The sequence below is a fragment of the Callorhinchus milii genome, unplaced genomic scaffold (assembly GCF_018977255.1).
Source record: "Callorhinchus milii isolate IMCB2004 unplaced genomic scaffold, IMCB_Cmil_1.0 Scaffold9, whole genome shotgun sequence".
NCBI lineage: Eukaryota > Metazoa > Chordata > Chondrichthyes > Chimaeriformes > Callorhinchidae > Callorhinchus > Callorhinchus milii.
The window spans coordinates 21,830,110-21,856,920 of record NW_024704750.1 but is presented as its reverse complement, the minus strand read 5'-3'; the positions used below and the strand labels follow the sequence as shown (position 1 = coordinate 21,856,920).

Sequence of the window (26,811 nt, the reverse complement as noted above, 5' to 3'; positions counted from 1 at the left end):
GATTAGACACCGAGCAAGGGAGAGGGTGGAAGGGGAAGGTGTGTTGGAAGAGGCAGTGCTCACTCAATGCCCAAAGAAGACCCAAGATTGGATGGTTTTGCTTTACCTCCAGCCCAGGGTTAGCCAGGCCACTGTCCCCAATGACATTACATTTTGATCCCATATATAATTCGGAGCTGGCGAGTTGGAGCACTCTGCTCTTTTCCAGTCCTCTGTGTTGCTACGTTCCTTTGTGGTGCTTTGTAGCTAAAAGCCTTGCTGAGTAAAAGTTCAGGGCGTGCCTGGCTCTTTGTTGTGTAAAGTGCTGATGTTAGCTATTGAATCAGCCACTTAATATTAATCATGCGAAGAGCACAGTTGCTACTGATAAAGCGTTCCGACAAAGCATCCTTCTCTTTACCAGGAGTTTCTGGAGCTCAAAATAGCCAGAATAAATCTTATTCGTCACGGTGTAGAAACTCTCTAGGTCGTACGGTTTGACCTTTAAAGGACAATGGGGTGGGGTGGTGAAAAAAGGTTATCATTTCCATCTCCTTTAAAAGACGCTTGCAGATCAGCCCCTGAGAATTCACCCAGGATCTTGAAAATCCTTCAGTAATAATCCCTGTCGTTGCCTATTGTGGTCACTTCATTGTTTTTATTGTATGTTAATGCTGAAAGACTTTACAACATATTCTGTGAAGCGCTTCGAAGCGTCTCAATGACATGCAAAGACGCGAAATCAAATGCAGGGATTATTATAATTTGAGGTGATTGTGTGAATTTTTAAAACTTGCAAATTGTTACATTTTAATTACGAGACATTTATTTCTGTGACGTGAAAGAGGCTCCTTCAGGATCTGGCACTTGGCTGTGTGCCACAGCTGGAAGCTGAGGTTATTCATAGACACAATATGAAAGTACTGTACTTAGCCAGAAAACAGAAGGCACTGGCAGAGGTGATGTAATAATAAAATAATAAGTCTTGCATTCCGTCATTGAGACGTCTCAAAGTGCTTCACAGAATACACTGTAAAGTGAATTGACTATACGTTGTTGACGAAACGTGGAAGCCAATTGCGCACAGCAGTGTCCCACAAGCAGCCATGAAGTGAGTGACCAATTTTATTTATTTTTGGAGGGTTTATTATCCCCCATAAAGCGATCTGCCAATCGACTAACAACCGGGTTCCTACTTACTGCTAGGTAAACAGAGGCATAAAATGTATTTGTATTTAAATAATATATTTATTTTTATGTAAATCATAAAAAATAAAACACAAAGAAAAGTCTATTTAGCTCCCAGGATTTTGGCATTCGCTGCAGGTTCTGTCCTAGAATCTACCATTCTCTGGGATCTGATTTGTACAAGAGTAACTGCTTAGTCAACTGGAGTTTTCTGCTCAGAGACTGGTGAGGTCAAAGAAGTTGCAAATTAGCATTGCAGTGAGACTCTAAGGGAGTAATAGGGTGACCCTGGATCTTACCAATGAGATCAGTGTTACTCTTTGGGTTAGAAGGTTTGTTCAAGCTTCTCATCAGACCTTAAGCCAAGTGATGGGCTGACGTAATGCTCCATTGGGGGGGGGGGGGGGGCGATGCTGCGTTCGTTGTTAGAGGTGCCATCTTTTGGTCCTGAGATTGAGTTGATGTAAAGAACCAATGACATTATATTAAAAGAAGAGATTTTCTCCTGGTGTTTTGTCCGACAGTTCCCTCCCCTCCCCCAGATAAATTGATCATTCACTTGCTGTGTGCCTTTACCTCCAATACCCAGTCACTGCAACAACAACAAAGTGTAGGCCCTTCAGGTCGGAAAGACGTGTCAATACCCTTGGCATCAAGTACTTGAGAAACTGTTTTGAGACGTTTTGACATTATAGATCCTGCATTGAACGGAAGGATTGTTATTCGAGTGGAAAAGGACAATGCGTAGAATAAGAGCGGCGATGATTAACGTCAGAGAGAAGTCTGAGGCAATATGGTCCAAAGGGCAGGATGCTGCCAGGTGCCCAAAAAGAAGCCACAGGAAGTGGAGGGCAATTGAGAGGAGCAGAGAGTGGGCAAGGCTTTCATCGTAATTGGAAGAGGAGGATGTAAACTGTAAGGGCAGGAGTTGTGCTGCTCAGTCAGTACATTTAATACAAATACTGCAGACCTCCCACAGGGTAGTCCTACAGTTGTTAATAATTTCAGAGGATTTTGCTTCCTGATTGAATCCTGCTCTCACTGTTAATCTGACGCCTGAAGGAGAAGACATCCAACCGAATGGAAAGGCTCACATTAGAGCAGCCTGCTCTACAAAAGGCCTGAAGAGTAGGTCATTGAAGGGCAGTACTTTTGTGTTTTCTATGTATTTCCCCTCTCCCAGCCTTGCTTGCTTTATCCCCCACACAGAGACCTGCCCACAGCCCACTGCTAATACTGCTCAGAAACATGAAGCAGGGAGAGGTACACAAGTAACCTGCCATGTCTTTCCTCCTCCTGTACTGTTTTTCTAGCCTTTACTTGACGTGCGTTCCCACATCAGGGTGACTAAGATCAGTGACTCGCCTTGAGACGAGCTGCAAACACTGATCACACCAAGCTGCGGTTCAGTGCATCAATGCTCTGATTTGCTGCAGTGTACATGTCTGCATCCTGCCGCTACAGTCTGTACTTGTGGAGTGCACCATCAATTAGCCCGTAAATATTCATTCCTCGCTTTTCAAGCTGATAATTAAAAAAAAGGTGATTCAGGCAAACAGACAGCAGTGGCGCAGACACAATGGGCCAACTGGCCCTCTGCTAATGCAGGGAATTTATAAGGGGAGAGGTTTTGTGTGTAAATTGGCTGCCTCCTCAGCCTACATTCTCTGCACTTGGCAGCAATTAGGAAGCACATTTTGAATGCCTCAAAACCCACCTCTTCGATCACATTTTTGGTCATCTTTCTCCTCCTCACCCGCTCAGTTCCAACCCTCAGCTCCAGTGCCCAGACAAAATTGCCAGGCGCTTTGACGTGAAAGGTTTCCTGATTAAATCCTGCTCATGTATGAGTGTCAATTATATTGCGTTGAATAGTACATTTTCAAAGCATGTTATGTGTAGCCTATTGAGCACTGCCATGTTTGCTAACAAAACATTCAGTATACTTCAAAGCACTCTTCCTGCTAAGTGCTTGAGACGTATGACAGGATAAGACTCTGTATTTAATGCACCTGTTATTTTAGTCCACATCAACATCAATCTTTCCTAATGAGACATCAAACCCAGGTCCTGTGCGCCCTCTGAGTTGGGGAGGTTTGTTACGAGGTCTCCTGCCACTTTGTCAAAGGTGGGGATTTTCTCCCGGTTGTCCTTGCTGATATCACTCCCTAAATCTAAATTCCCCTCCAACAAGAAATGTCAGTTTATTGTTGTGAGTGTGGAACATCGCTGGTATAGATTGGCTGCTGTGTTTGCCTCCATAACAACACTACCTTCATTTTCTAGTTGATAGCACTCTCACCTCCGAGTCAGAGGGTTGTGTGTTCAAGCCTCGCATCAACATTTGGAACTCTTATAATCTATGCTTTCACACCAGCGTAGTGCTGGGGGACGACTGATTTATTGGAGGTGCTGCCCTTCAAATGAGACATTAAACTGAGATCCCTGGCAATATTCGATAAAAAGAGGGAGTTTCTCTCTCCCGGAGTCCTGGTCAACAATCCCCCAAATAAAATAGATCATTCACTTCATACAAATTGTGGTGGTTGAAGCACTACAATTGAGATCTCCCAATGTGAAACAAGGTATAAAATGTTATTGTTTTATTAGCTCTCACTTGATGATATATTTTAGGACACTCATCCTATTTGAAAGATGCCACTTGAGTGTAAATTCTTAAGTGATTCCTCAGGCAATCATAGGTAATCTTGTGATTGAATGTTGGGCGCTTTTATCCTTGGGTAATTTTCTAGGCTTCCACAGGAAAACTGAATGGTTGCTCACAAACTGTTAATCTTCAAAGTATTACAGGAGCAAAGCAATACATTTCAGCATGCAGTGTCTTGGGATAAATATTCTTCCCCTACCCCCCCACCCACACCCCCAAAGAAAGAAGGTTTATTGCCATTTCAAATAATAGTTTTAAAGTCGGAACTCTGACAGATGAGGTGATCTTTTACCTCAGTTACTGTGCTCATTGAATTAAATCACAATGATCCAGATCAGCTAAGATTGTGAGGCAGATAAAAAATGTAAGGCATAATTTCAGTCATTTCATTGAAGTGCTAACATTTGCAGGACAGGATGTACCAGTGGGTCAGAGGACTGTCATTTCAACTGGTCCGATTACAATCTGGTCCGCCTCTCAGCTGTAATGACCATCATTGAAATGTCTGAGTGGTCTCAGTCCGCTGTTTAATGGCCACAAGTCCACAGTGCACACACGACCATTATTCAGCACAAATGGGCACTCCTTCAGAGAAGGTCACCGGAGACAGGTTTCTCTCCTCCTCTGGAGCCGCTCCCTCCTCAGCCCCATCCCCAGCCGGCTTGTCCTGCTAAGTCCACAACATCCACAGCCACGGCATTTTCAATCAAATGGCTGTATATACTGCCATTCTGCCTGGATGTGGGCAGTGCTGACTGACAACTCAGCCTCTTCTGAGCACTTCAGCATTGTGCTTCACAATAATTATAATCCTTGCATTTGATTCAGCAACTCGTGTGGTGGAAAACATCCCAGAACACTTCATGGCCTCTTCCACAAAGTGTAGTGACTGTCTGTTTGTAGGCGAACACGGTTTCAACTTAACGTCAGAAAACACAAATCGCACCTCACTCACTCAGTGTGTTCTTGCCCTCGGGCAACCATGAAAATAGAATTTTGAGCATTGGTAATGCTGCAGTGCATTCAATCATCTTATGTTGTAACTACCAGCTCTGCAGTTCAGATTTCATGTCTGATTTTCTCCTCCCTGCAAGGAGAAGGTCCTGTCTGGGAGCTGGAGTAAAGATTAAAACGTTCACAAACAGAGCTGTAACAAGCAACTCTTGTGACGTTGCAATGGGTTGCAGTAGCTTTAGTGTTCTCGTGGGCTGATACTAGCTTGTGGTATTGAGCTTCATCTGCCAGGAGCAGAGACACAAGACGGAGCAAAAATGGAGCTGTAATAGGAGCCAGAAAGGGAGCAGATTGGAGTGAAAGAAAAGGGATTGCTTGTACTGCACAGAAATTACAACACAGATGGCCCATGATGCCTGTGCTGCTCCAAGCTCCATCTGACTAAACCCATTCCTTTTATGTTGTTTCTACTCAAACACTTATTGAATTACAAGGGTGTTATAGCTCAATGTAAGATGGCTTTGAAGAGATACAATATAAAAGGGATTGGACAGGAAGCTATGAACTAGGACTGGAACATTTCCATGAAGGATGGTTGAGGCCAGGACACTGAACCTGTTTGCAAAACAGCTTGTTGTGGTAATGGGAGGACGTGCGGGTGGGAAGGATGAGATCAGGTGGGCCAAATGGCCTTCATCACTTGAACTTCTCTTGCGATCTCAGATAGTAGTGGAGCCCCGTTAGAACACTTCACTGTACATGGCTTCACTTCAACCTTTTGGGTCGGCCAATAAAAGAAATATTCTTGACTGAATATTTTTTGATTTATACCATAAATCAAAAATGTTCAACCAGGAGAAACAACTGGAAACACATTATTGATGGAACCCGAACTAACCGAGACTAGTGTGCAAGTACAGGGGTGGGGGGTGGTTGGGAGTGGCAGTGCCAACCGATTGACCCCGAGCTGAGGTCTGTGCTGTGTGTGTGGTAGGTGACTAGGATAAGCAGGGAAGTGACAAAGCTGTGATGGAAACAGAACTGAAACAACAGTGTTTGGGGAGGGAGAGGGGTTTCAATCAACAACGACAAAGTTACATTTGTATAGCACCTTTCCAAGTTCTTGTAAATGACCCAAATGATTTAAAACTTACAAACAGCCCTTTGTGCATTTTATAAAACGCCTTATAAAATAGGTTCTCGTTGTACTTCAGCGCAATCAGTTTTTTTTCGACAAAGTTTAACTCAACAGTTTTCCTATCATATGATGGTATTTCCTCTGTTGGCCCAATGCAAACTGATTAAATAGCAGCAGTCTGAGCAACAAGTGGCCCTGAGTCACCAAACCCATGACCCATTAAGCCTTCTGTCACCTCGGTTAGCAGCCTCATTCATTTCAACTGCTGTGGGCTGCTGCGTTTCACCCAAAAAAATGACAGTCAATTCACTTTACAGTGTACCCTGTGAAGCGCTTTGAGACGTCTCGATGACGTGATAAGGCGCTATATCAAATGCAAGGATAATTAGTATTATTTCCATATCAACATTGTTATCAATAATTGTAGCACGTGATGCTTTCAATTCTGTTAACACACAACTTCCAGCCCTGCCCATCCCATGTGTGCCCCCACCAAAAAATAACCAGTTGTTTTACCCCGAATTTTCCTCTCCTGATGTCAGTGACGTACATGAGGGTACGGTTCCCAAGAGGCTGTTTTTTATGATTTAAGTCTTAAGGTTATTTGAACATGTGGCACATCACAGCTGAGCCCGATTCCAACTTTAGTCAACTAGCAGGGATACTTGAGTGTTTGGACTTCACTCTCGCATTCTCTCTCTCTCTCCCTCCCTCTTTCTCCTACTGACACATGCGCTCATAGAAATTACAATTTTCATACTTTCAGAAAGGTCACTGAATAATAATAATTCTTGCGTTTAATATAGTGCCTTATCATGTCTTCGAGATGTTTCAAAGGGCTTCACAAAATATACCGCTCTTTGCCCACAAATATACAGTCAATTCACTTTACAGTGTGTTCTGTGAAGCGCTTTGGGACGTCCTCCCGACGTGAAAAGCGCTATATCAAATGCAAAGATTATTATTATTATTATTTACAATGGTCATCAGAAGCAGAAAGCTTGGCTAATTTTCCTCTATGAACCCAAGAGACATTGAAGTTAACTATTAGTTTCCTTTCTCTCCTCTTCGCCCCTACGCCTCCCTACCACACACACACACAGACACACACACACAGTTAGCACAGCACAGATCAGGTTTCCAACTTGGGACCTTGCTCTTCTATATGTCTCAGTATCTCCAGAATTTTTGTGGATTAAGTGATCAATTCCTACACGCTTTGGGAACACTTAATCAAAGTCGGCAACAAAGGTTCTTTCCAAAAAGCTCTTGAGAGTTTAGATAGTGAAAGATTGTTCCTGTTGGTTGGGAACATCGGTAATCAGGGGGCACGGGGTCAGGATTGTCATTGGGAGAATTAAGAGGGAAATTTAGAAGAATGTGTTTCATGTAGAGGATGGTTAGGGTACGCAATGCTTTGACACAAGTGATTCTCATTACCAAGGTATTGGCTAGACGTTTGAAGGGGAAGAATATAAAAGGGAACAAGAAAAGAGCACAAAATTGGGATTGGAACAATGGATGAGCTGGTACCAGCTTAGTTTCAGTGGGACCCCTGCCTTCCTGCATATTGTAATTTCTATGAGTGTGTTCATACATCAATACAAAGAGAGAGAGAGATGCCAACACTCAAGTCTGCTCGTTCTCCTGGGCTCTGCACACCATATAGTTTGTCATTCCAACTCAGAACATCCTTTGGCCATTGATTGACATATCCTGTGTTTTTGAATTGATGATTTTCCTATAGGCTATGGGAAGCTTTTCCTGGCTTGGGTTGTTCTGGGGCGGGGGAAGTCAGAAGGGTCGAAGGACTTTCTTTATCCAAATTGATCTTTTCGAGGGACGAGGTGTAAGAGAGTGGCATTGGGGTTAAAGGATGTGCTGAGATCTTTTATGCTGGCGGGATGAACGGCCTCCTTTTGTTCCTACGCTTTCTGCATCGTGTGAAACAAATACCCGGCTCAGCTGACCAAAAAAACAAACAAAAACTCTGCTCTGTATTTGCAGGACTCTCAGCATCAGAGAGAGATAATAGAAGCGCGGTATGCTAAATACAGAGAGATCGTCGGTTCCCTGCAACAACAGCTGGAGGACTCGAAGAGGAGTATTCAGGAATACAGGGTAAAGCATTTTCCTTGTGCACATGTAGCTGTGAACGTGTTTGGACACATGCTCGGGCTTTGTGACAAAGATATCTTGCACAAAGCTTTCAGACATATATTTGATCTCCTCGGTAGCTGCCTCTCAGTAACCCTCACACTGCAGGACCAGCTATTTGATCCAGTGCAATTGAGGCTCTGAAAATGCTTCAGTCCACTCCACCAGCTATATCACAAAATGAAGAGTGGAGGGGAGGAGAGTTGGACAAATTACTCGTACCATCAATAGACTCTCAGGAGGAATGTAATGTGTTGTTGTTTCCTACAGCACTGCGATCAGTATACGCTTATTCATTCAAAAATCCATCCACCAAAGGTGATTGAAAGACTCTATTAACTCTATTAATTTACCTAGCGGTAAAAAGGAACCCGGTTGTTAGTCGATTGGGATCGCTTTCCAGAGGAACTAATCCATCCCTCCCAAAAAAGTGTGGCTACTCAATCCACGACTGTTTGTGGGATGCTGCTGTGTGCAATTGGCTGCCGTGTTTGGTCCACAAAATACACAGTCACTCCATTTTACAGTATATTCTGTGAAGTGCTTTAAGACGTCTCAACGATGTCACTATAACGCACAAATGCAAGGATTATTATAATTAATTCAGTACGCTATAAGTTACACATCGCAATGATTCCTCACTCCTCCCTCATTCCCGCACCTCCTACACTACCTCCTGAGTAATCTCCATCCAAGTCAATGACTGATTAGACCACAGATCATTTGACTTTCACTTAAATCGTTTAATTTTAACAGACTCCAGTAATGGCGGGCTTTTGCCACCTTTGCTCTGTTTGAACTGAATGTCCGGCGCGTAGTGTGGCACAATCGACCTAGTTACACAGCGTTTGCTGATTCCTGAAGAATTAACATAGTTTTGTCAAAGAATCTGCAAGTCCTTGGGATGGATTATCTGTAAAGGAATCTGTGGCATTCTCAGCTAAACTGGGGGCAGTGAGAATGGTGATGAGTTTCCACGTCCATATATGACACATTCCAAGTAGTTCTGTGTTCTCATGTTACCCCCATACTCTGGGCTGGCAGAGTAATTCATGTTTTTTTTTTCGGGGGCGGGGGGAAATCATGACATGGCGCTCCTATCATTCTGTCCCGTCATTCTTTCCTTAGCTTTACTTTCATAAAAGAGATAAAATACACTGCCAGCAATCACAGAGTCTCTTTGCGCAACCCTGAATGATCCTACTGTTGTAACGCATCAGATGTCTCCCCTCCTTCCTCCCCCCTCCCCACCCAATTCTCCCAATTTACTACATTTTCTTTCTGAGCTGCTCTTTAACATGACATTTTGGGGTTAACAAACATGCGTCCTAATTAGTTTTCTACACAAGCCGCACAAAATGTTTCCATGCTCACAACCCTTTGAATAAAACGATTAGAAGCCTCAAGACTGTATATTATGTTACTTTACAGGAGTGCGAAATGTGTCTATGCCGTAAATCCACACTGTAGGAGTACAATTCTACAAGCGATACTGATTCACAGAGGTTATTTTATTTTGTGTTTGTCCTGTTTCCCCCCCTTCCCACTGCCCTCCTTCCCCCACCCCCGGCACGATCAGGACCAGGCGATGAATGCGAGCCTGAGGAGTGGCTGGTTAAACAACCCAATATGTGGTGATTCCAAAGATTTCTCTTCAACACTGACCGACAGTGAGGGCTGTGTATCCGGTAACACTTGCGGTGAGTGCAGCGATCTCTGTGTTCTCTGAGGGAACGTGTGGAGCGAGAGCGTGATGATTTTTGCCTACACATAAGCCTGCTGACTAAAACCAACCAAAAAGCCAGACCACAGATATTGATAGCAGTCTCGCCTCCCGAGTCAGAAGCCCCTAGAACGGGATTTTGAGCTAACAGTCTAGGTTGACCCTCCAGTTCAGTGCTGGGGGAGGGCTGCATTGTCAGAATTGCCGTCCTTCAGATGTGACATTAAACCCAGGTCTCGTCCGCCTGTTCAGGTGGACATTAAAAATCTCTTGGCAATATTCAAAAAGAGAATAGATTTCTCCGAGTGTCTTGGCCAACAATCTCCCAGATAAAAATTAGTTATTCACGACATGGTGATGTGTAGGACATTGCTGCCGGGAGATATAAATGTAAGTTGTTGTTGTTGTAGATTGGCTGCTGCGTCCACCTATAAACCACATGTTCACTACGCTTTACAGTGTAATCATGTGAAGCTCAATGATATGATAAGATGCTATATCAAAAGCATGGGTTATTATTAGTTTTATTATTATATTGCTAAGGATCTAAGAACTACAGCAAGCCTGTTGAGGATAATCAAAAGAGATATTAGAGAGGTGAGAGGGAAGATTGGATTTAACAGCAAGCTGAATACAAAGATATTTTTAGCATTTGCGGCAGTGGATGGCATATTAAAGAGCAGATGAATCCTTTAAGGAATAAATTGCATCAAGATACGTTCTTCACACAAAGGAAACGCTGGTCAAATCCCAGCTCTGGTTCCTGGTTCTTTTGACTGAGGAATGTGTAACAAGAGGTAGAGCTTTGAGCTACTGCTTTACGTAGAAACATAGAAATCTACTGCGCAGAAGGAGGTCTTTCGGCCCATTGGGTCAACAACAACAACTTGCATTTATAGAGCGCCCCGGACGCAGGCGTTCCAGAATCCACACCAGCTTACAGAGCAAGCAAATCAATTCAGACCTTGTCTGTGCTGTCAGGTCCCAGAGGGTGGAGGGAAACAAGCCCACGAAGGGGAGAAGGTTAGGTGTGAAGAGATGTGGAGATGGATATTTTGGAGCAGGGATCAGGGAATCTGTGGTGTGGAGTTTTTTCCCTGGAGGTGGTAGTGAAGCAGGGTAGGTGAAATCCACACGAGGGTAGATGTGGTCATCTGTGTGTGAGTGTGTGAGGTGGTGGGGGGGTTTGATGGGCCTTGTAGCATGCTTTAATATGTATAACCCTGTGTTTGATCCTGTTTCTCTGCAGCTCTGCACAACAGGCAGACCAGAGCCAGAAGCCAGGAAGTCCGGATTGTTGGCAATGGAAGATTGTCTCCTGCAGAAAAGGAGCAGCATTAGGCCAAGAAAGATCCTCGGCGCCTGTATGTTTCCAATAGTGTTAACCCATTTTTTTTTAGAGTGTCCAAACGCCAAAAGTGCTTACATTTTTTTGCACACATGTTACCAACGTGCGCTGACTTGTCTTCAAAGCAAAACTTTCTCACATCGTTTAATAGCAACCGGGGAAAGGAGGGGGGAAATCTGTGACTTTCCTGAGCAGCAGAGAGGTGTGTGTTTAAGAGAATTGAGTTAACCTTTTGAAAACTCCATCCCCCAGGTCCCTTCCCCTCAACCCCTCCCTTGCCTCCCCTTCAAGTCCCGTCTCAAGACCCTCCTCTTCGACTGAGCCTTCGGACACCCTCCTGCCCCCACCCTCCATGCCCTCCACTTCTCCTGATCCCAAGCTCCAGGTCGGGTGCAAATCCTTGACTGTCCAGGGACTTGCGACGTCCTCTCGACGTGAAAGGCGCTGTGTAAATGTTATTTGTTGTTGTTCTTGTTGTTGAGTGCTTGTATTGATATAAGGAACGCACAGGGTAGACACATCAACTCGAGGGTTGGCATATCTCCGAACATTTGGACCTTCTAATTGACGTGTGCAAAGTAGTTTCGACCCTACCTGGTTCACATCAAAAAAGGGGGAATGTATTCGGTGACTGACCAATTTCTCAGCAAACCTCTGTGTAAAATGATCCCAAAGGCAATGCTGCAGTCGATACAAATAAGGCAGCTCCTTCTCAGCAACTACTCTACCTCCTAAAGCTGCTATTTTTCACAATTCACAAGGATCGATTGTATTTTTGCAGTGTGTGTGGGAATGGGGGAGAGGGAGGAGACGGAGGGGGTTTATCTTCTGCACCGCCTAAGGTGGAAGAGGGAAAAAAATTCACCGGTTTCCACTGTTCACAGTTTCCCCCCATCCCCCAAAGCTTTACAGGAAGGACAGGACCAGGCTTGGGTGGCTGTGATGCCCTCTCTGGTCCAACAGCTCCATTAATGTGTCGCATGGGCAATGTAGGTTATGGGCACTGTAACAGGAGGAATTACCCCAATCGGAAGAGGAGCCGAGTGGAGAAAACTGGGGACTGCAAGATAAGACGAGACATTGGGATCTGACATTGTGGTGATTTTCCTGCTACATCTTTTGACGGGAAGTGTTACGGTAACAGCAGAAAAGTTGTTCTGAGGAAGTTCGACTTCAGTATGCTGGATAGCTGAAGGAAAATCTCTTATTTCCTTCTATCTCCCCGTTCCTCCAGGATTTCGTACGGCAATAATTACCAGCCTTGCCTCTGCTCTCATGTTTGGCCAATTATTTTGCTCGCTGGAACTCAGCAATGAGTGCAGAGCGAGGGCTGCACGAGGCAGATTATCGGAAGCGCGGAACTCAGCAGCCAGGGTTGTGAGGAGTCGTTAACCTCGAGCACCCACCCCTGCCTCGACTATCCATCTGGTGCCACCTCGTTGCAGAGATCGCGCAGAGGCAAAAGGTGGTCTCCTCCGCTCGCTCCGAGCACTGGCTGATGCTGCAGCCAATTTCACAGGTGCTGCTCCCGCAACACGGAGCCAAAGTCATCATGTTTACAAGATCCGAAACGTGTAGGTATCGCTGGCCTGTGACCCTACTTTCAGGCTGTGAGGGGTTCCTGAGAAAGACCCACAGCTGTGCAGTCTGCGTTTTATTTTACCCAGAAAAGTTTCACTTTCGTTCACCGAACGCCAAGCCCTCTGCGCTGACGCTAATGGGAAATGAATATAAATGTTAAAACATGTTTTGCGATGAGCCCCGGGTCTGACACACAAACACAAAAAAGAGTATTGAAGTCAGATTGAGAGTTCTACGTATGCATGATACCCAGGCAAGGAAATTACCCTGTATCTGGAATGGTGTGCTTGTGCTCTCTCTCTCTTTATCGTTTGGTTGCATGCACTGCACCGAGATTGTTCGAAGGAACCTTTTGGAGGTGAAAGCAATGATGAGCTATCGGTACTCAGACACTAATCACGAGGCCATAAAAGTTTTAAAGCTGGCCTGCAGTAAGCTAAGCTGTGATTGTTTTATATAGACGATCAGTCAAGTGCCTTATACTTTGAATGGACAACCAATACGGTCTTGTTTTCTCTAGTACTTAAAAAAAAGTCCCTCTCTTCCTTTCAATATCTCCCCAAGTGGGTAACTTTGAGTCAAATCCACAGCGTGTTGTTTCTCTGTCGATTGTCTCCCATTAGAGAGATTCGGTTATCTGTGTGTAAACACTTGTGTAGTGTTACTCCTGAGCAACCACTCGTTTGCCTACAAATACAGTCACTGCACTTGACAGTAATTCCCTGTAAAGTGCTTTTACGAATTTTGATGCGTTACCAAATGCAGGCCTTAGTATTAATGAAGTTGTATTGTAACAAGCTTGGCAATTACATGGTTGAGTTGTTCTTTCCCCTTTAAAGATTATTATTATGAAATCTGCGTTACGTGGGACCGAGAGTCAGCCCTTTAAGCCTCCTTGCCATTCAGTTTATGGGAACACTTTAAATATCATTTCCACGTTTTCCCCTTATCGCTTAATAGTAATAATCCATGCATTTGATATAGCGCCTTATCACATCATTGGGACGTCTCAAAGCGCTTCACAGGGTAGACAGTAAAGTGGATTGATCGTGTATTTTGTGGGCGAAATGTGCACTTGTGCACAGCAGCGTCCCACAAACAGCCATGGAGTGAATGACCAATTTTTATTTATTTGGGGAGAGATTCTTGGCCAGGTCATCGGGAGAGAGAAACTCCATTCTCTTTTTGAACAGCACCACAGGATCTTTAACAGCCACCTGAGCAGGCAGATGGGATCTCGGTTTAGCGTCTCATCATTAATGCCCTTACTCGCCAAGTATCTCTCTCTCATTTGCAACACTGGCCCCTTTCAACAACACCTGCGCCAAGTGTCTGTGCTGTTTCTCATATTGCTTGTTGCTACCCTTGACAACAGGATCAAACGGCATCTGTTGTATAATAATAATAATACTTGCATTTGGTGTAGGCACCTTAACACATCCCTCAAAGGAAACAATAATAATTTGGTCACTCAATCCCCAACTGTTTGTGGGACACCGTTGTGTGTAATTGGCTGCCGCGTTTGACCACAGATATAATTCACTTTACGGTATATTCTGTGAAGCGCTTTGAGACGTCTCGAAGACGTGAAAAATGCTATATCAAATGCAAGATTATTATTATAATTATCTGGTTCATTTCTCGAAGGGGTCTGCAGAGATCCGGACTCGAGCAGAAACTGCAGCTCTTGCAAACCATTAATGCATTTTCTCCCAGTCAGCCTTAACCGTGGCCTGTGTGCAACTAGCTCGCTCGCTCTTTCTCTCGCTCGCTCACTCAGGTTCCCTGTGACAGGTTGTGTTTCAGTAAGGTCAGTGAGCAGGTTGATTTTCGCATTACTGTAAATAATAGTTTTTACATACAAAACAAATATCATGAAATCAATCTGGGATTTGGTAATGGTATCTGCTCAGGGTCTCTCTCTCTCTCTCTGTTGAAGGAGAGAAGGTGTGTCTGGTTCCCAGTTTTGTACTGAATCTAATCTTGATTTTGCTGATTTCTGCCTCTTGTCCACTTGCCAATGAAAAAATCACCAATATCGCAGAATCAGAATTTATGGCACTGAAGGGGGACATTGACCTATATGCTGGTGATCGCTCCCCAGCCTAATCACAAATGCCGTACCCTTTCCCCGTGCCTTTCTGTCTCATTCCTCTCCAGTTCCTGTTGCAAATATTGAATTGGTCTCAAGTCTCAATAACGACTCCGAAGTGTGTCCAACCGAAATAGAATCATAGAATATTACAGCACACAAGAAGCATTTGGCCCATAGTGCCTGTGCTGACTCTTTGGAAGAGCTGTCTAATCAGTCCCACTTCCCCGTTCTTTTCCCATGTCCTTGCAATCCATTCCTTTTCAAATACCTTTCAAATTCCCTTTTGAAAGTTGTTACTGAATCTGTTTCCACCAGCCTTTCAGGCAGTGTATGCCAGACCATAATACCTCTCGTTGTGTGAAAAAAATTTCTCCTCTGGTTCATTTGCCAATTATTTTAAATAATCTTTAATGTTTATTTAATAAAGTGACTAAGTTGACCAACAAATATAATAAGTTTTAAGAGTTCTGTAAAATCAGGATTTAACATCCACTTCATCCCTTCCCTCTTGAGGGTGCTAAACACTGGGGTAGGTTCCCAAGAGAGCTGTGCACTCCCTGATACACCCTTGGCCTTGCCGGATATCTATATATAGATTACAAATGTCCCAGCATTGGTGGCTCTTAAAATGTTGATCAGATATATTTTCCCCCTATTGGCGAAATGCACTAGCGGAAGGGTTAATCTCACTTTGATGATGGTGGTGGGGCGGTGTTGGGGTGGGGTGGTAGGGCATAGGAGAAGAGGAGGATTATAATCACTCTCTATTGTACTTCTCTTTTGGTTTTGGTTCAGCTTCTTGTATGTGTGTTCTTGAGAGCAACTCTCAGCGCTGTGTTGAGTTAGATACAGGTCAAAGCCAGTACAAATTAAGAGTGGTGTTAAGTCAGAGTGAATAGACTTCATGAGACACTGCGGAGCAATTGTGCTGTAGTCCAGCCTTCAGCTGCATTCATTTACAAAGCATCTGGATCTCAAAAGGCTTCCACTATGTGAAAAAAAACGCTCATGGAGTAATTCGGAATAATGCACAGAGTTGAGAACCTCTGTGCAGAGAGTGCAGGTCGTTGCATTAACCTATCGGTGCCAATACTCTCAGGTCTTGGCAGTGTGAGTCCTGGGTTGCATTCTGTTACACAGTCATGTGTCTGTTACACAGTCATGTGAAACAGACCTCGTTGAGTCTGTTGAGTATTGACATTTAATCCCGTGAAGCACCGCCTTTGTTTGTTAACCTGATTAAGGATTTAACAAATTTTACGTTTGTGTTGATCTAAGACTTGCACACTTTGATCTGTCAGCAGTACATCCATAGTGACTGACATTAAAAATGTTTTACACTGAGCCACATTTCCCCCCCTGTTCCACCCCACCCCGATCCCCCCCCAAAAAAAAATCCAGTCATTACCATTGTTAAAGCTCCCACTGAAACATTGCTATAATTCTCCCTTTCTTCTTCTCTAATAGGCTTTGGAAATGAAGTTGGTGTTTTGGATACAGTCTGCTTCCCAAAGTAAGATTTGCTAGTAAGAGACTGAGGTACTGATGAGAGACCGAATGTAGAGCAGCGTAAATACAGTTCAGACCTTTGCAAAGCTGTATATTGCTGTATTTGGTTATAATACGCTCACACCAGGGTCCCACATTTTAGCCCATTCTCTCAATTAAATGGTCAACTTATTAGGTCACCGCCAATGTCACTTCCTGTGCGCTATCTGAATGTAGCTCACAGGAAATAACATCAGCAGAGATCAGATGACAGAAGCTGACCATTTCAGCTTCCTGCTCCTTTTTAATATGCTTAAAATCCCGCCCTCCCCCATCCACCTGAATCATAAGACAGACAGGATCTGAAATAATGGCTAATGAGGGGAAAAGGTGTTAATCTGGATATAGATAATAGGTTTCAAGCGCTCCGGGACCCTACTCCGCGTGAAGGGTGCAAGTTTAATGTGGGGACCAAGACAGCGACCAATCTGTCAGTAACAACAGGTTACAAACAACAGTGTTGTTTAGTTAAATTAATGACTGAAAAAAATCCCACTTCTAATAGAAAGGACAACATTGAGAATGTACTGAACCGTTTTTATTTTGTTGGAAGCTTTGTGCTCGTCCTGAAGGGTGGAGTAGAACGTTGTCCAACTAAACTCAAGTCCTTTTGTTCCACTGTCTGGGTGGACTCGATAACAACTTTTAAAAACGCAGTGGACGGGTATTTGAGGAGGACGGATTTGCAGGGTTATGGGGGAAAGAGCTGGGGAGTGGGACTGACATTAATTGCTCTATTCAAAGACACAAACTCGATGGGCCGAATGGCCTCTTTTTGTGCTGTACGATTCTATGAAAGTATTGTTGTGGGTTTACTTCCTCAAGTGACCTGTTCTTTTCCAGGGGCTCAAGATAGTAGCTCTGCACTTACTCCAGCCAGCTAGTGATTATAGTGTGTGTCTGTGTGTGTTGGGGTGGGATGGAGCGTAGGTATCAAAATGCATCTTTTTAAAATAATAATAATTTGGTCACTCAGTCTGCGACTGTTTGTATATCAAAATGCAAGGATTATTATTATTGTTATCATTCAACGTGACATGCACAGACCACGGGTGACAGACCAATCGCCTGAGGAATGTAAACGGCAGCAGGAACGCTGCCTTTCCTGACTTCCCCGTTCAGTGACGTCTGTGTTTACAGTATTTTAATAACTTTTAAGGAGGGAGGGGAGGAAGAGACCCAGAATCGCAGTCCAGTTGAAAGCTATTTAAATGTAAATGAGGATTCCAGTCACAATAGGGAAGGAGGCCAAGCAAACCAGAGAGAGGAAGCAGCTCTCAGTTTACTGAAGGGTCTTTTCAGAGGCCAACAGTAGAGCACACAGATATGGTTCACAGCAGGCGCTCACATCTAGAAACTTATAACTTGTTCAGCACAGGAAGAGGTCATTCATCGCAATCCTTTGATCTCTCAAACACCGTGTGCAGTTATTTTCAGAATCGATATTGTCCTTCAAGAAGAACCAAGATAAATAATAATAATCATCCTTCCATTCGATACAGCGCAATATCACGTCTTTGAAGTGTCTTAAAGCGCTGCACAGAGTATACCGTTAAGTGTAGTGACTGCGTAAAAAGAGTCAGCTACAGGGGAATAAGGGGGAAAGCCAGATAAATGGGATTGCAAGGATTGCTCTTGAGGGAGCTGGCACGGACATGATGAGCCAAATACAACAACAATAACAAAATTACACATATAGAGCACCTTTCATGTCGGGTGGACGTCCCAAGCCGCTGAAAATGACCACCTTCTGTGCTGTAAATTTCTGTAGTTGTATGGATTCACAAAAGAAAGGGAGAGGATTCGAAGAGATCATTGCACTCTGTTTGGCCAGTTCCCAAACTAAAAAAATCATGCTCTACTCTGTCTCTCATGGCATTCACCTCCGCTAAATACCTTTCCAATTCCTTGAATTCTTGCTGGTTCAGTCTGGCTCCCTGTCCTGCCTGTCCCACACACCCACCACTGCTCTGTTTGTATGTAGTTTATTTAATCTAAACTTATTACTTGAATGTGAGTCGCTTTGCTCTTTGGACTTGCCTCCCTCCCAACGTGAGGAGGTCAGCATGGGAAACCCTCGCTCATAAACAGCCTCGTCAAAACCAAAGGCTCTTTTAAGTTTAAGTTTAACCACTCATGCAAGAAGCACTGAAGCAGTTTGCAGAGTATTTAATCCGATTAAGAATGGTGCTCTCCGTGGGACACTGCTGGCTATTGGTGACATCCCGTCCAATTTATTATAATAATCCTCGCAATTGATGTAGCGCCTTATCACGAAGTCGAGACGTCTCAAAGCGCTTTACACGATTATACTGTAATTGACTGTATTTTGTGGGCGAAATGCGGCAGCCAATTGCACCCAGTTTAGTCAAAGGTTTCGAAGATTAAAACTCTTCGGTACTTTAGCCTTTAGGATGTTGCCTTCAATTTTAAGGTCGCGCAGAATTTTTTTTGTGTGGGGAAAAACCCTCTTCATTCAGACTTCACTTGTGAGTTGTTTTTTTTTAAGAGCTGCGAAAACAAACTTAATTTTAGCCTCAAATTTGCCATCAAATTTTGCCTCTTAAAGTTTACGTCAGCGAGCGAGCGGTCTTGCTTTCGAGACCGTGAGAGATTTCAGCCCTTTGGTGCTTTGCAAATATTGCAATAGCCCCAAACGTTCTGTTCACCAGCGCAGGTGTTCCTCAGTGTGAAGAGTATAACACTCCCCTTTAGCCCCCCAAACACCAACCCAATCCCACTCGCTCCCACCATCTACCACCCCCACCACCATCCATCGTATACATTGAGAACCAGGGTACTCAAATCCCGAACAAAGCAGAGAGAGAGAGAGCGCGAGAGCCGAGCTCACTGGAGATGGCCTCACAGTCTGTGCTGTGTGACCAACATCACTGTCTGACTGTGGGAGAACAACATGACCTGAGGGTAACGCTCTCCAAAGTGGAGATGTTGCATCAAGGAGGCTGTCACATTCATGCCATTGGACCCTGTACTTGTTTGTCAGCTTGGCTCGGTCGCCTGCACTCTCGCCTCTGGGTGAAAAGGTTGCGGGATCAACGCCCTGGGTCGGGAGAACTTGTGCTCACAGGCTAGGCTGTCGCTCCAGGTCTGTGTTTCATTGTCTGCCTGCCCTGACAATTTTGAGTTAAAACCAAGGTCCCATTTTGCCTGTTCAAGGGCTTTCTTAAAGATCCTGTAAATAGTAAAGTGTGTGTGTGGGCACACTGTGTGTCTCTATTTGTGTGTGTGCATGTGTATTTATGCATACATAAATGTGCCTGTGTGTGTGCCCGTGAGTGCGTGTCTGTGCATGTGTGAGAGGGAGGAAGGTGATTTAATACCCAACAATCCTCCATGTCAAATGGCCTTTCGCCTCATGGCTTGCACTTGTCACATTTGACTACAAAAAAAAGCCCCGACACTGGACCACGATTGATTGACCATAATTACCACATCATAAGACCCTCTAATATTGATCATGACCGTTTGTGGCACGTCGCTGTGCACAAACTGTCTGCCTACAGAATCAGTCACTACGCTTTACAGCCAAATTCCTGACTGTCCAGCGCCTTGGAACGTCCTCCCGAATATGAAATGCGCTGTACAAATGTAATTTGTTGTTTACAGTAAAAACCTTTGAAGCGCTTTGCGACGTCCTTCTGCCATGTTTGGCTCTATATCAAATGCAAGCTTGATTATTATTATCAATGATATGGGTTATTATTTGGGTTACTGTTATTAATATAGTGTGCGCTGTACTGAAGTGTGCTCACTAAAGAATATGCTGCAAGTTTGAGTTTCTGTTTTGGGTGCAGCAGTGTTTTAATAAAAACTAATTTTAAGCCAAATCATATTTAGCCCAAATTCCTCTGTCTGTTTCCAATTGAATTCCCTGTCCACCATGTTCCAATTAAAAAAAGGAAGCGTATATGTGTGTTTTCATACACATTCACATCAGAATCCAGGCTTAAAACTTGAGCTCAAAATCCAGGCTGATGCTCGCTCCATCGTAGTGCTGGGGGAAGTACTGCTTTATCAGCGACACCATCCTTTGATTGAGAAGTTAAACCAAGGTCTTATCTATGCCCTCTTCAGGTGGACATTAAAGATACCGTGATGCTTTACGAAGACAGGGATTTTATTCCCTGTGTCCTGACTGACAATCCACCAGATAAAACTGGTCGCTCGATTACTTCACAGCTGTTTGCGGGATGTTGCTGTTCATAAATTGGCTGCTGCGTTTGCACATTAAGCAGACTGCACTTAATAATAATAATCCCTTAAAAGAAAATGTGGTCGCTCAATCCACGACTGTTTGTGGGACAATTTTGCTGGGCACAATTTTGCCCACAAAATACACAGTCCCCATTACGTTCTGTGAAGCACTTTGAGACATCTCGACGACGTGATAAGGCGCTATATCAAATGCAAGGATTATTTTTATTACACTTTAGTGCAATTTCCTGTGGGCGCTACATCAATAGCAAGGATAAGATGTGGATCCACATTGTTATTTCAAGTGTCTGATTGCGGTAACTGCTCCCCTTTTATGACCAACAAGTGCTAATTCTATTTTAAGAGGTATTTTTATATTTTAACAAATCACATTGTCGGAATTCCTTTTGTGCCTCTGAGCTCGCTAACCAAATCTGTCTTTATATATTGTACAGGTGATTTCTAAATTCACGATTTTTTTAATGTTTAAAAAAAGAAAAATATACGTTTTTATATTTGTGCAATTTCACCCAAGTGTCATAAAATAAAAGCCATTCCAAGCAGTGTGACCTCAAACTTGTGCGTTATTGAACAGTTCCGCTCAAAGCAATAGGAAGCCTTTCATGGCTCTCCCTCCAGTTTAGCTTTACGTGGATAAATTTAGCAATAAATTGGTCATTCCTATCCACGACTGTTCGCAATTGGCTGCTGTGTGCAATTGGCTGCCGCATTTCGCCCACAAAATACACTTTACATTATATTCTGTGAGGTGTTTTGAGACATCTCAAAAACGTGATAAGACACTATTAAATCAAGTTATTATTACGTCCGGCACAAAGATTCAAGTTTAAAAATCCTAGCTTTTAGCTACACTAATGGCTTTGTAGGTAAGTGCATCTGAGGATAGAGATCCCATTATACAGAGGCTGAAGAGAAGAGCTCATTAGGAAAATGTGTTCATGTGATGTTCTCACTGACCTAAGGCCATCAGATGATTTGAAGAACCAGTGTCAACCTGGCTCAGTTGTGTCTTGTGTCTGAATCAGGAGGTTGTGGGTTCAAACCCCACGTCGAGGACTTTGAGTTTACAGTCTAGGCTGCCATGCAGTGCAATACTGGAGGAACGCTGCATTGATAGAGGAACCGTCCTTTGGATGAGACTTAAAACTGAGCTCCCCATCTGTGCCCGTCTTAAGCGCTCCGGGACCCTACCCAGCGTGCAGGGCGCTATATAAATGGAAGTTGTTGTTGTTGCCTTGTTCGGGTGGACTTTAAAGATCCTGCGGCGCTATTCGTAAGGAGAAGGGAGTTTATCCCGATGTTCAGGCTGAATTACCCCCCAGATGAAATCTGCCATTCACAAGGGTGTCCTACCTCCAACGGCCCCAAGAGACTTTGTGGTAAAAATTAAAGGTATCTGACTGTCTTCCCTCCGCAAGTTTCCTATCTTTGCGCCGCAAGTTTGAAACTCTTGCCTCTTGTCAGCCTTTCCTTGCTCTGTCATACTATCTACCAGGTTTGATTGGTAACCAAAACAGATTTTAATTGACTTCTCTTGTTCGCTCTGATACTTTTCACTTCCTCCCCTGGGAGCCCGGATCAGAATGGCAGGCTCCTTAAGCGATCTGTGAAGCTGGCTGTGTTTTTGAGTTGTGGAGAGAATAAGGTGCAAACCCACCCCCCTTTGAGACGCACTGGCCCATTAAGCCTTATGATTTCTGGTCTCGCTTTGTTTTTCAAGCTAACCAGCTGTATACAGAGAAACCATTGAGTATGACTTGATGAGACAGAACCGTTGGTGCTGAAATAAGCCAATCTCTTGACTTGATCCATAACTGTACTTTCAATTAACACAGCACTGCCTGATTTCCTGCTTTGCCTTAGCCTTGTTCAGCCGGTCTCATGGCTGCCTCTTAAGTCGCAAGGTTGTGGGTTCAAGCCTAACGTCAAAATTTTCAACCTATGTATTCTTATGGTGATAATCCAGTACAGCGCTGTGGGGGCTGCAGCATTGGCAGAGGTGCCAATGGTTTGTTGCCTTGCACGAGACATTAAACCAAGGGCCTGACCTGTCTCTTCAGGTGGATGTTAAGGATCCCATGGCACGGCTCAGGTGTCCTGGCCACCAAATAAAATTGGTCACTCGCATCGTGGCTGTTTATGGGGAATTGTGCAAATTGGCTGCCGTATCCGTGAAAAAAATATAGGCGGTAAAATCCAGTGAAGCGCCTTGAGCCCCCAATGCTCTTCAAGCCCTTGGGCTGACACACCATCCTGATGTGAAAGGTGTTCTATCAAGTGCAACAAGAATAACAACTTAAACTTGTGTAGCTGTTTTATGTCAAGAAGACGGCCGAAGGCCTGGACAGTCAGGGATTAGGTACAAGTGCAAGGATTATTATAGGTTTATTTTTTTTATCGCTATGAGAAACTGCAAGATAAAGCAAAGGGTATTCAGTCTCCAAAACAGATCTACAGGACACTAAACAAGATTGTACTTCTTTAACCAGTGGGGACAGGGTTACCGGGAGGGGTGGCAAAATATGTCCGTGACACTCCCAAATGCAAGGCCTTTCCGATGAGGTATAAATCACGTCTATGTCAATCGGTTATTGAGATCTTGGCTGACACACAGACACACATTGTTGTTTTATTAGTATAGAAGATAGAAAAAGATAGATAATGTCACTCAATCCATGGCCTTTTGTGGGACGCTGCTGTGCGCAATTGGCTGTCGCGTTTCGCCCACAAAATACACAGTCAATTCACTTCACAGTATCTTCTGTGAAGCGCTTTGTGACGTCTCGAAGACATGATAAGGTACTAAAACAAATGCAAGGATTATTATATAAAATAAATCATTTTTCCTGTTTTTTCTTACAGAACTTTGTGTCCTCAACATCTCTTGTTTTGGGAATGGAGGAGGAGAGAGAGGAGGAGAGAAGTGACTGCCACTCGCAAAAAATTGGATGATTGGAGCCAGAAGGAAGACCAAAGGAGGTAAGTCAAAGTGTTGAGAAGTTTATCTTTTTATTTTTATACATATATCTATACAAAAAATAAGAGAAATTAGTTACAGAAAAGATTGGTTTGATTCGGGTGGGTACAGAGGACAGAGAGAACGGGACAGACCGCAGCACGAAAGGCGGAATTATTTTGGTTCCGTTGAGCATTTCTGGTCATAGCCTCAAGTCAACAGGAGAATATTAAAACTGTGCCTGACTATCACTGCTGTAATATATTAAAAGATATTTACCGCTGCAGTGTTTTGTGTTTGCTATACTTTAGTCCCGTAGCGAAATGGTTAGCGCGTTCGCCTTGGACGTGAGATGACCCGGGTTCAATTCCCAAGCGGGGCAAAACTTTAGGCAAGTGTCTTTACTCCGCCCTGCCTCGGTTTACCAAGCAGTAAGTAGCAAGCTGGTTGTTAATCAATTGGCGGATCGCTTTCCAGGGCTAATAATCCCTCCAAAAAAAATACACAATTGATTGTTTGTGGGACGTGAAAGGCGCTCTATAAATATAATTTTGTTGTTGTTGTTGGGACGCTGCCGTGCGCAATTGGCTGCCGAGTTTCGCCCACAAAACACAGTCAATCTACTTTGCAGTATTCTATGAAGCGGTTTGAGATGTCTCAACAACGTGATAAGGCGCTATAGCAAATGCAACGATTGTTATTATTGATGAAGGATATGGAGGAAACGTATTTAAAGTCCAATGAGGCGCTTTGAGATGTTTTCATGCCGTGGTGCTGTTGTCAAATCCAAAGATTATTATGATTAATGTTACATGAGACAGAGCTAATTCTTTCCATGGAGACAAGTGGGCCTTTGCTCTTTTGAAACCTAAAATTAAGTTCAAAACAGCCAGTAGATCGCATCATCTGATTCAGCCTTGGGCTCTCTCTCTTTCTCTCTCTCTGATATTATCAGGACAGGAAGCAAAGAAGTCACAAGATGCACACAAACACGCACTGTCATCAGAAAATAAAATCCGTGAGACCGTCTCCCAGATCAGTCACGTCTGGTCTGTTCAAGAATAGCAACAACTTGCATTAATCTTGCGCCCTTCAATCGCTGTAGCGTCTCGGAACGCTTTTCAAAGGCCGTCTCCTTTGATCTTAAACTCATCATCCCTCGCCAGAACTAGACAGGGAACAGATAATAACATGATACAACACTGAGCAACAATAAAATCCCAAAAACAGACACGCTCATCAGAGAAACGCAGCCATTAATCCACCACACTTCTCCATTAACTGTACTGTACTGCCAGCATCAGCAATTGTGGTGAGTTCAATTATTTTTGTGTGTGTGTCCCTGGATTTGGTTTACAAAATATAGTCACCCTGTTATAAGTGGAAGTGTAAGGAGCTTCTGTGAAATTCAACCCAAATTCCTGCCAAGGCAGCCAGACACAGCAAAACGGTACAGCTTTGTGATGATGGCAGGTTTTTGAAAGCCAAGTCCACTGAACACAGCGTACGATTTCTCAACAGATTTCAGGAAAAAGCCCTTCACTACTTGGCTGAGCTTCTAGCAGGTTAGTAATGCAACGCTTGCAACGCAATTACATCTCATCACACCCAGGTGCCACACAACCATTGGCGCCCGGCGGTGGGCGTGGGGAGATGGTGTGGGCGGTGGGGGCGGGGGGGCGAGTGGACCTGAAGGGGGTGGAGAGGTGAAAGATGACTGAAAGTGCGGCTGATCACGGTGATGGGTTTCGACGTATGTCAGTCCCCTGGCTGATTGATCACGGTGATGGGTTTCCGCGTGTGTCAGACACCCAACTGATTACTGCGATGTGTTTCCATGTGTCAGATCACGGTGATGAGTTTCTGCGCGTGTCAGACACTGGCTGATCACACCCGAAAAAAGTATTTGATTCAGCTTAAGTAATACGCCAATTCCTCAGCACGTTACTGTAGTAATAATAATAATAATCCTTGCTTTTGATATAGTGCCTTAAACACGTCTTTGAGACGCTTCACAGAATATGCTGTAAAGTGAATTGACTGTATATTTTGTGGGCGAAACGCAGCAGCCAATTGCGCACAGCAGCGTCCCACAAACAGTCGTGGATTGAGTGACCACATTATTATTTTTTTAAGGGATTATTCCCCCTGGAAAAGCGATCCGCCAGTCGACTAACAACCGGGTTCCTACTTACTGCGAGGTAAACAGAGGCGCAATGACAAGTTATGTGCTTTTAGCTGGTTAAACCCCAGCTGTTACTCCTTCCCCCCCCCCATCACCCAAACACACCGGTTAAGTAACATCCTCTCGCCCACCCCCGAAAAACAAAGTTACGATTTGAATAAACCTGAGACTGCAAAATAAATGGATCTCAAGCAGCTGATTTTAATTAAGTTTATTACGTGCCACAAGATTCTTTGGCAGAGAGTAAATTATAAAAGTAGATTAAGATACTGCGTCACAGATCGCTCTGAACACGCAGTGTATGTATGCGTGTGCATTTTCCATACACAATCGGTTACGTTGAAAGGGGTTTGAGACAGTCAGTGCAACCCAAAGAGGAAAATGCCTTTTACTGTCCCTCCCTCCCTTTCCCTTTACCTCCCTCTCTCCCCCCACCCACACACCCCCCCACCACCTCTCTCCCTTTTTCTTGTAGGCTGGAATACAACTAGTGTTTCTCACCCAGAGCCTAATCTTACGTCACAATCTTTCAAGAGATAAGCCCTCTCAGGTTTTTTTTCCGGACTGATACAGTAATCCAGCAGTGTATATAAGGCTGGTTCAGCAAACTGGGGATCTGCAGAATCAGTGTAGCACTGAACGCAGGATAGTGCGGAGAGAGAGACAGACAAACAGACATAGAGAAAGAGACAGACAGAGAGACACAGAGAGCGAGAGAAGGCAATAAGAATAAGCAACAACCCTGAAGTCAGAGGAAGTCAGACCCTCGGCTTGCGAAACCAGGTGTAAAAGTGGAGCCGGCGAACAAGGATAGAGGAACTTTTCCCAACCAAGAGAAGGACTTTAAAACAAGTTATGCCGGGCTGGAGGGACTCAGTTTCAGTTTGCGCTCAGTTCTGTCCAGAAAGCTGCGGGCATTACGTTCCGAGGATGAAACGGGAGTAGATGAAAGCGAGGTTGGGGTAGGGCGATAAAGAGGAGAAAGAAAAGAACTCGATTTTTTCTTTTTTTTAAAAAAAAATTTTCTTCTTCCGTCTCTCTCTCTCTCTGTCTCC

General features: G+C 44.0%; 1 protein-coding gene across 1 annotated transcript in view; it reads left to right on the top strand.

Moving 5' to 3' along the window:
- The window catches only part of LOC103186809 (centrosomal protein of 128 kDa), a 167,194-nt gene extending 150,790 nt beyond the window's left edge, over window positions 1–16,404 (top strand). The window contains 4 exon segments of the mRNA XM_042337996.1: window positions 7,935–8,048; window positions 9,664–9,784; window positions 11,057–11,171; window positions 16,299–16,404. Coding sequence (XP_042193930.1) covers window positions 7,935–8,048; window positions 9,664–9,784; window positions 11,057–11,148 — 327 coding nt within the window. The 3' untranslated portion in view covers window positions 11,149–11,171; window positions 16,299–16,404.
- The last annotated feature ends 10,407 nt before the right edge of the window (window positions 16,405–26,811 follow it).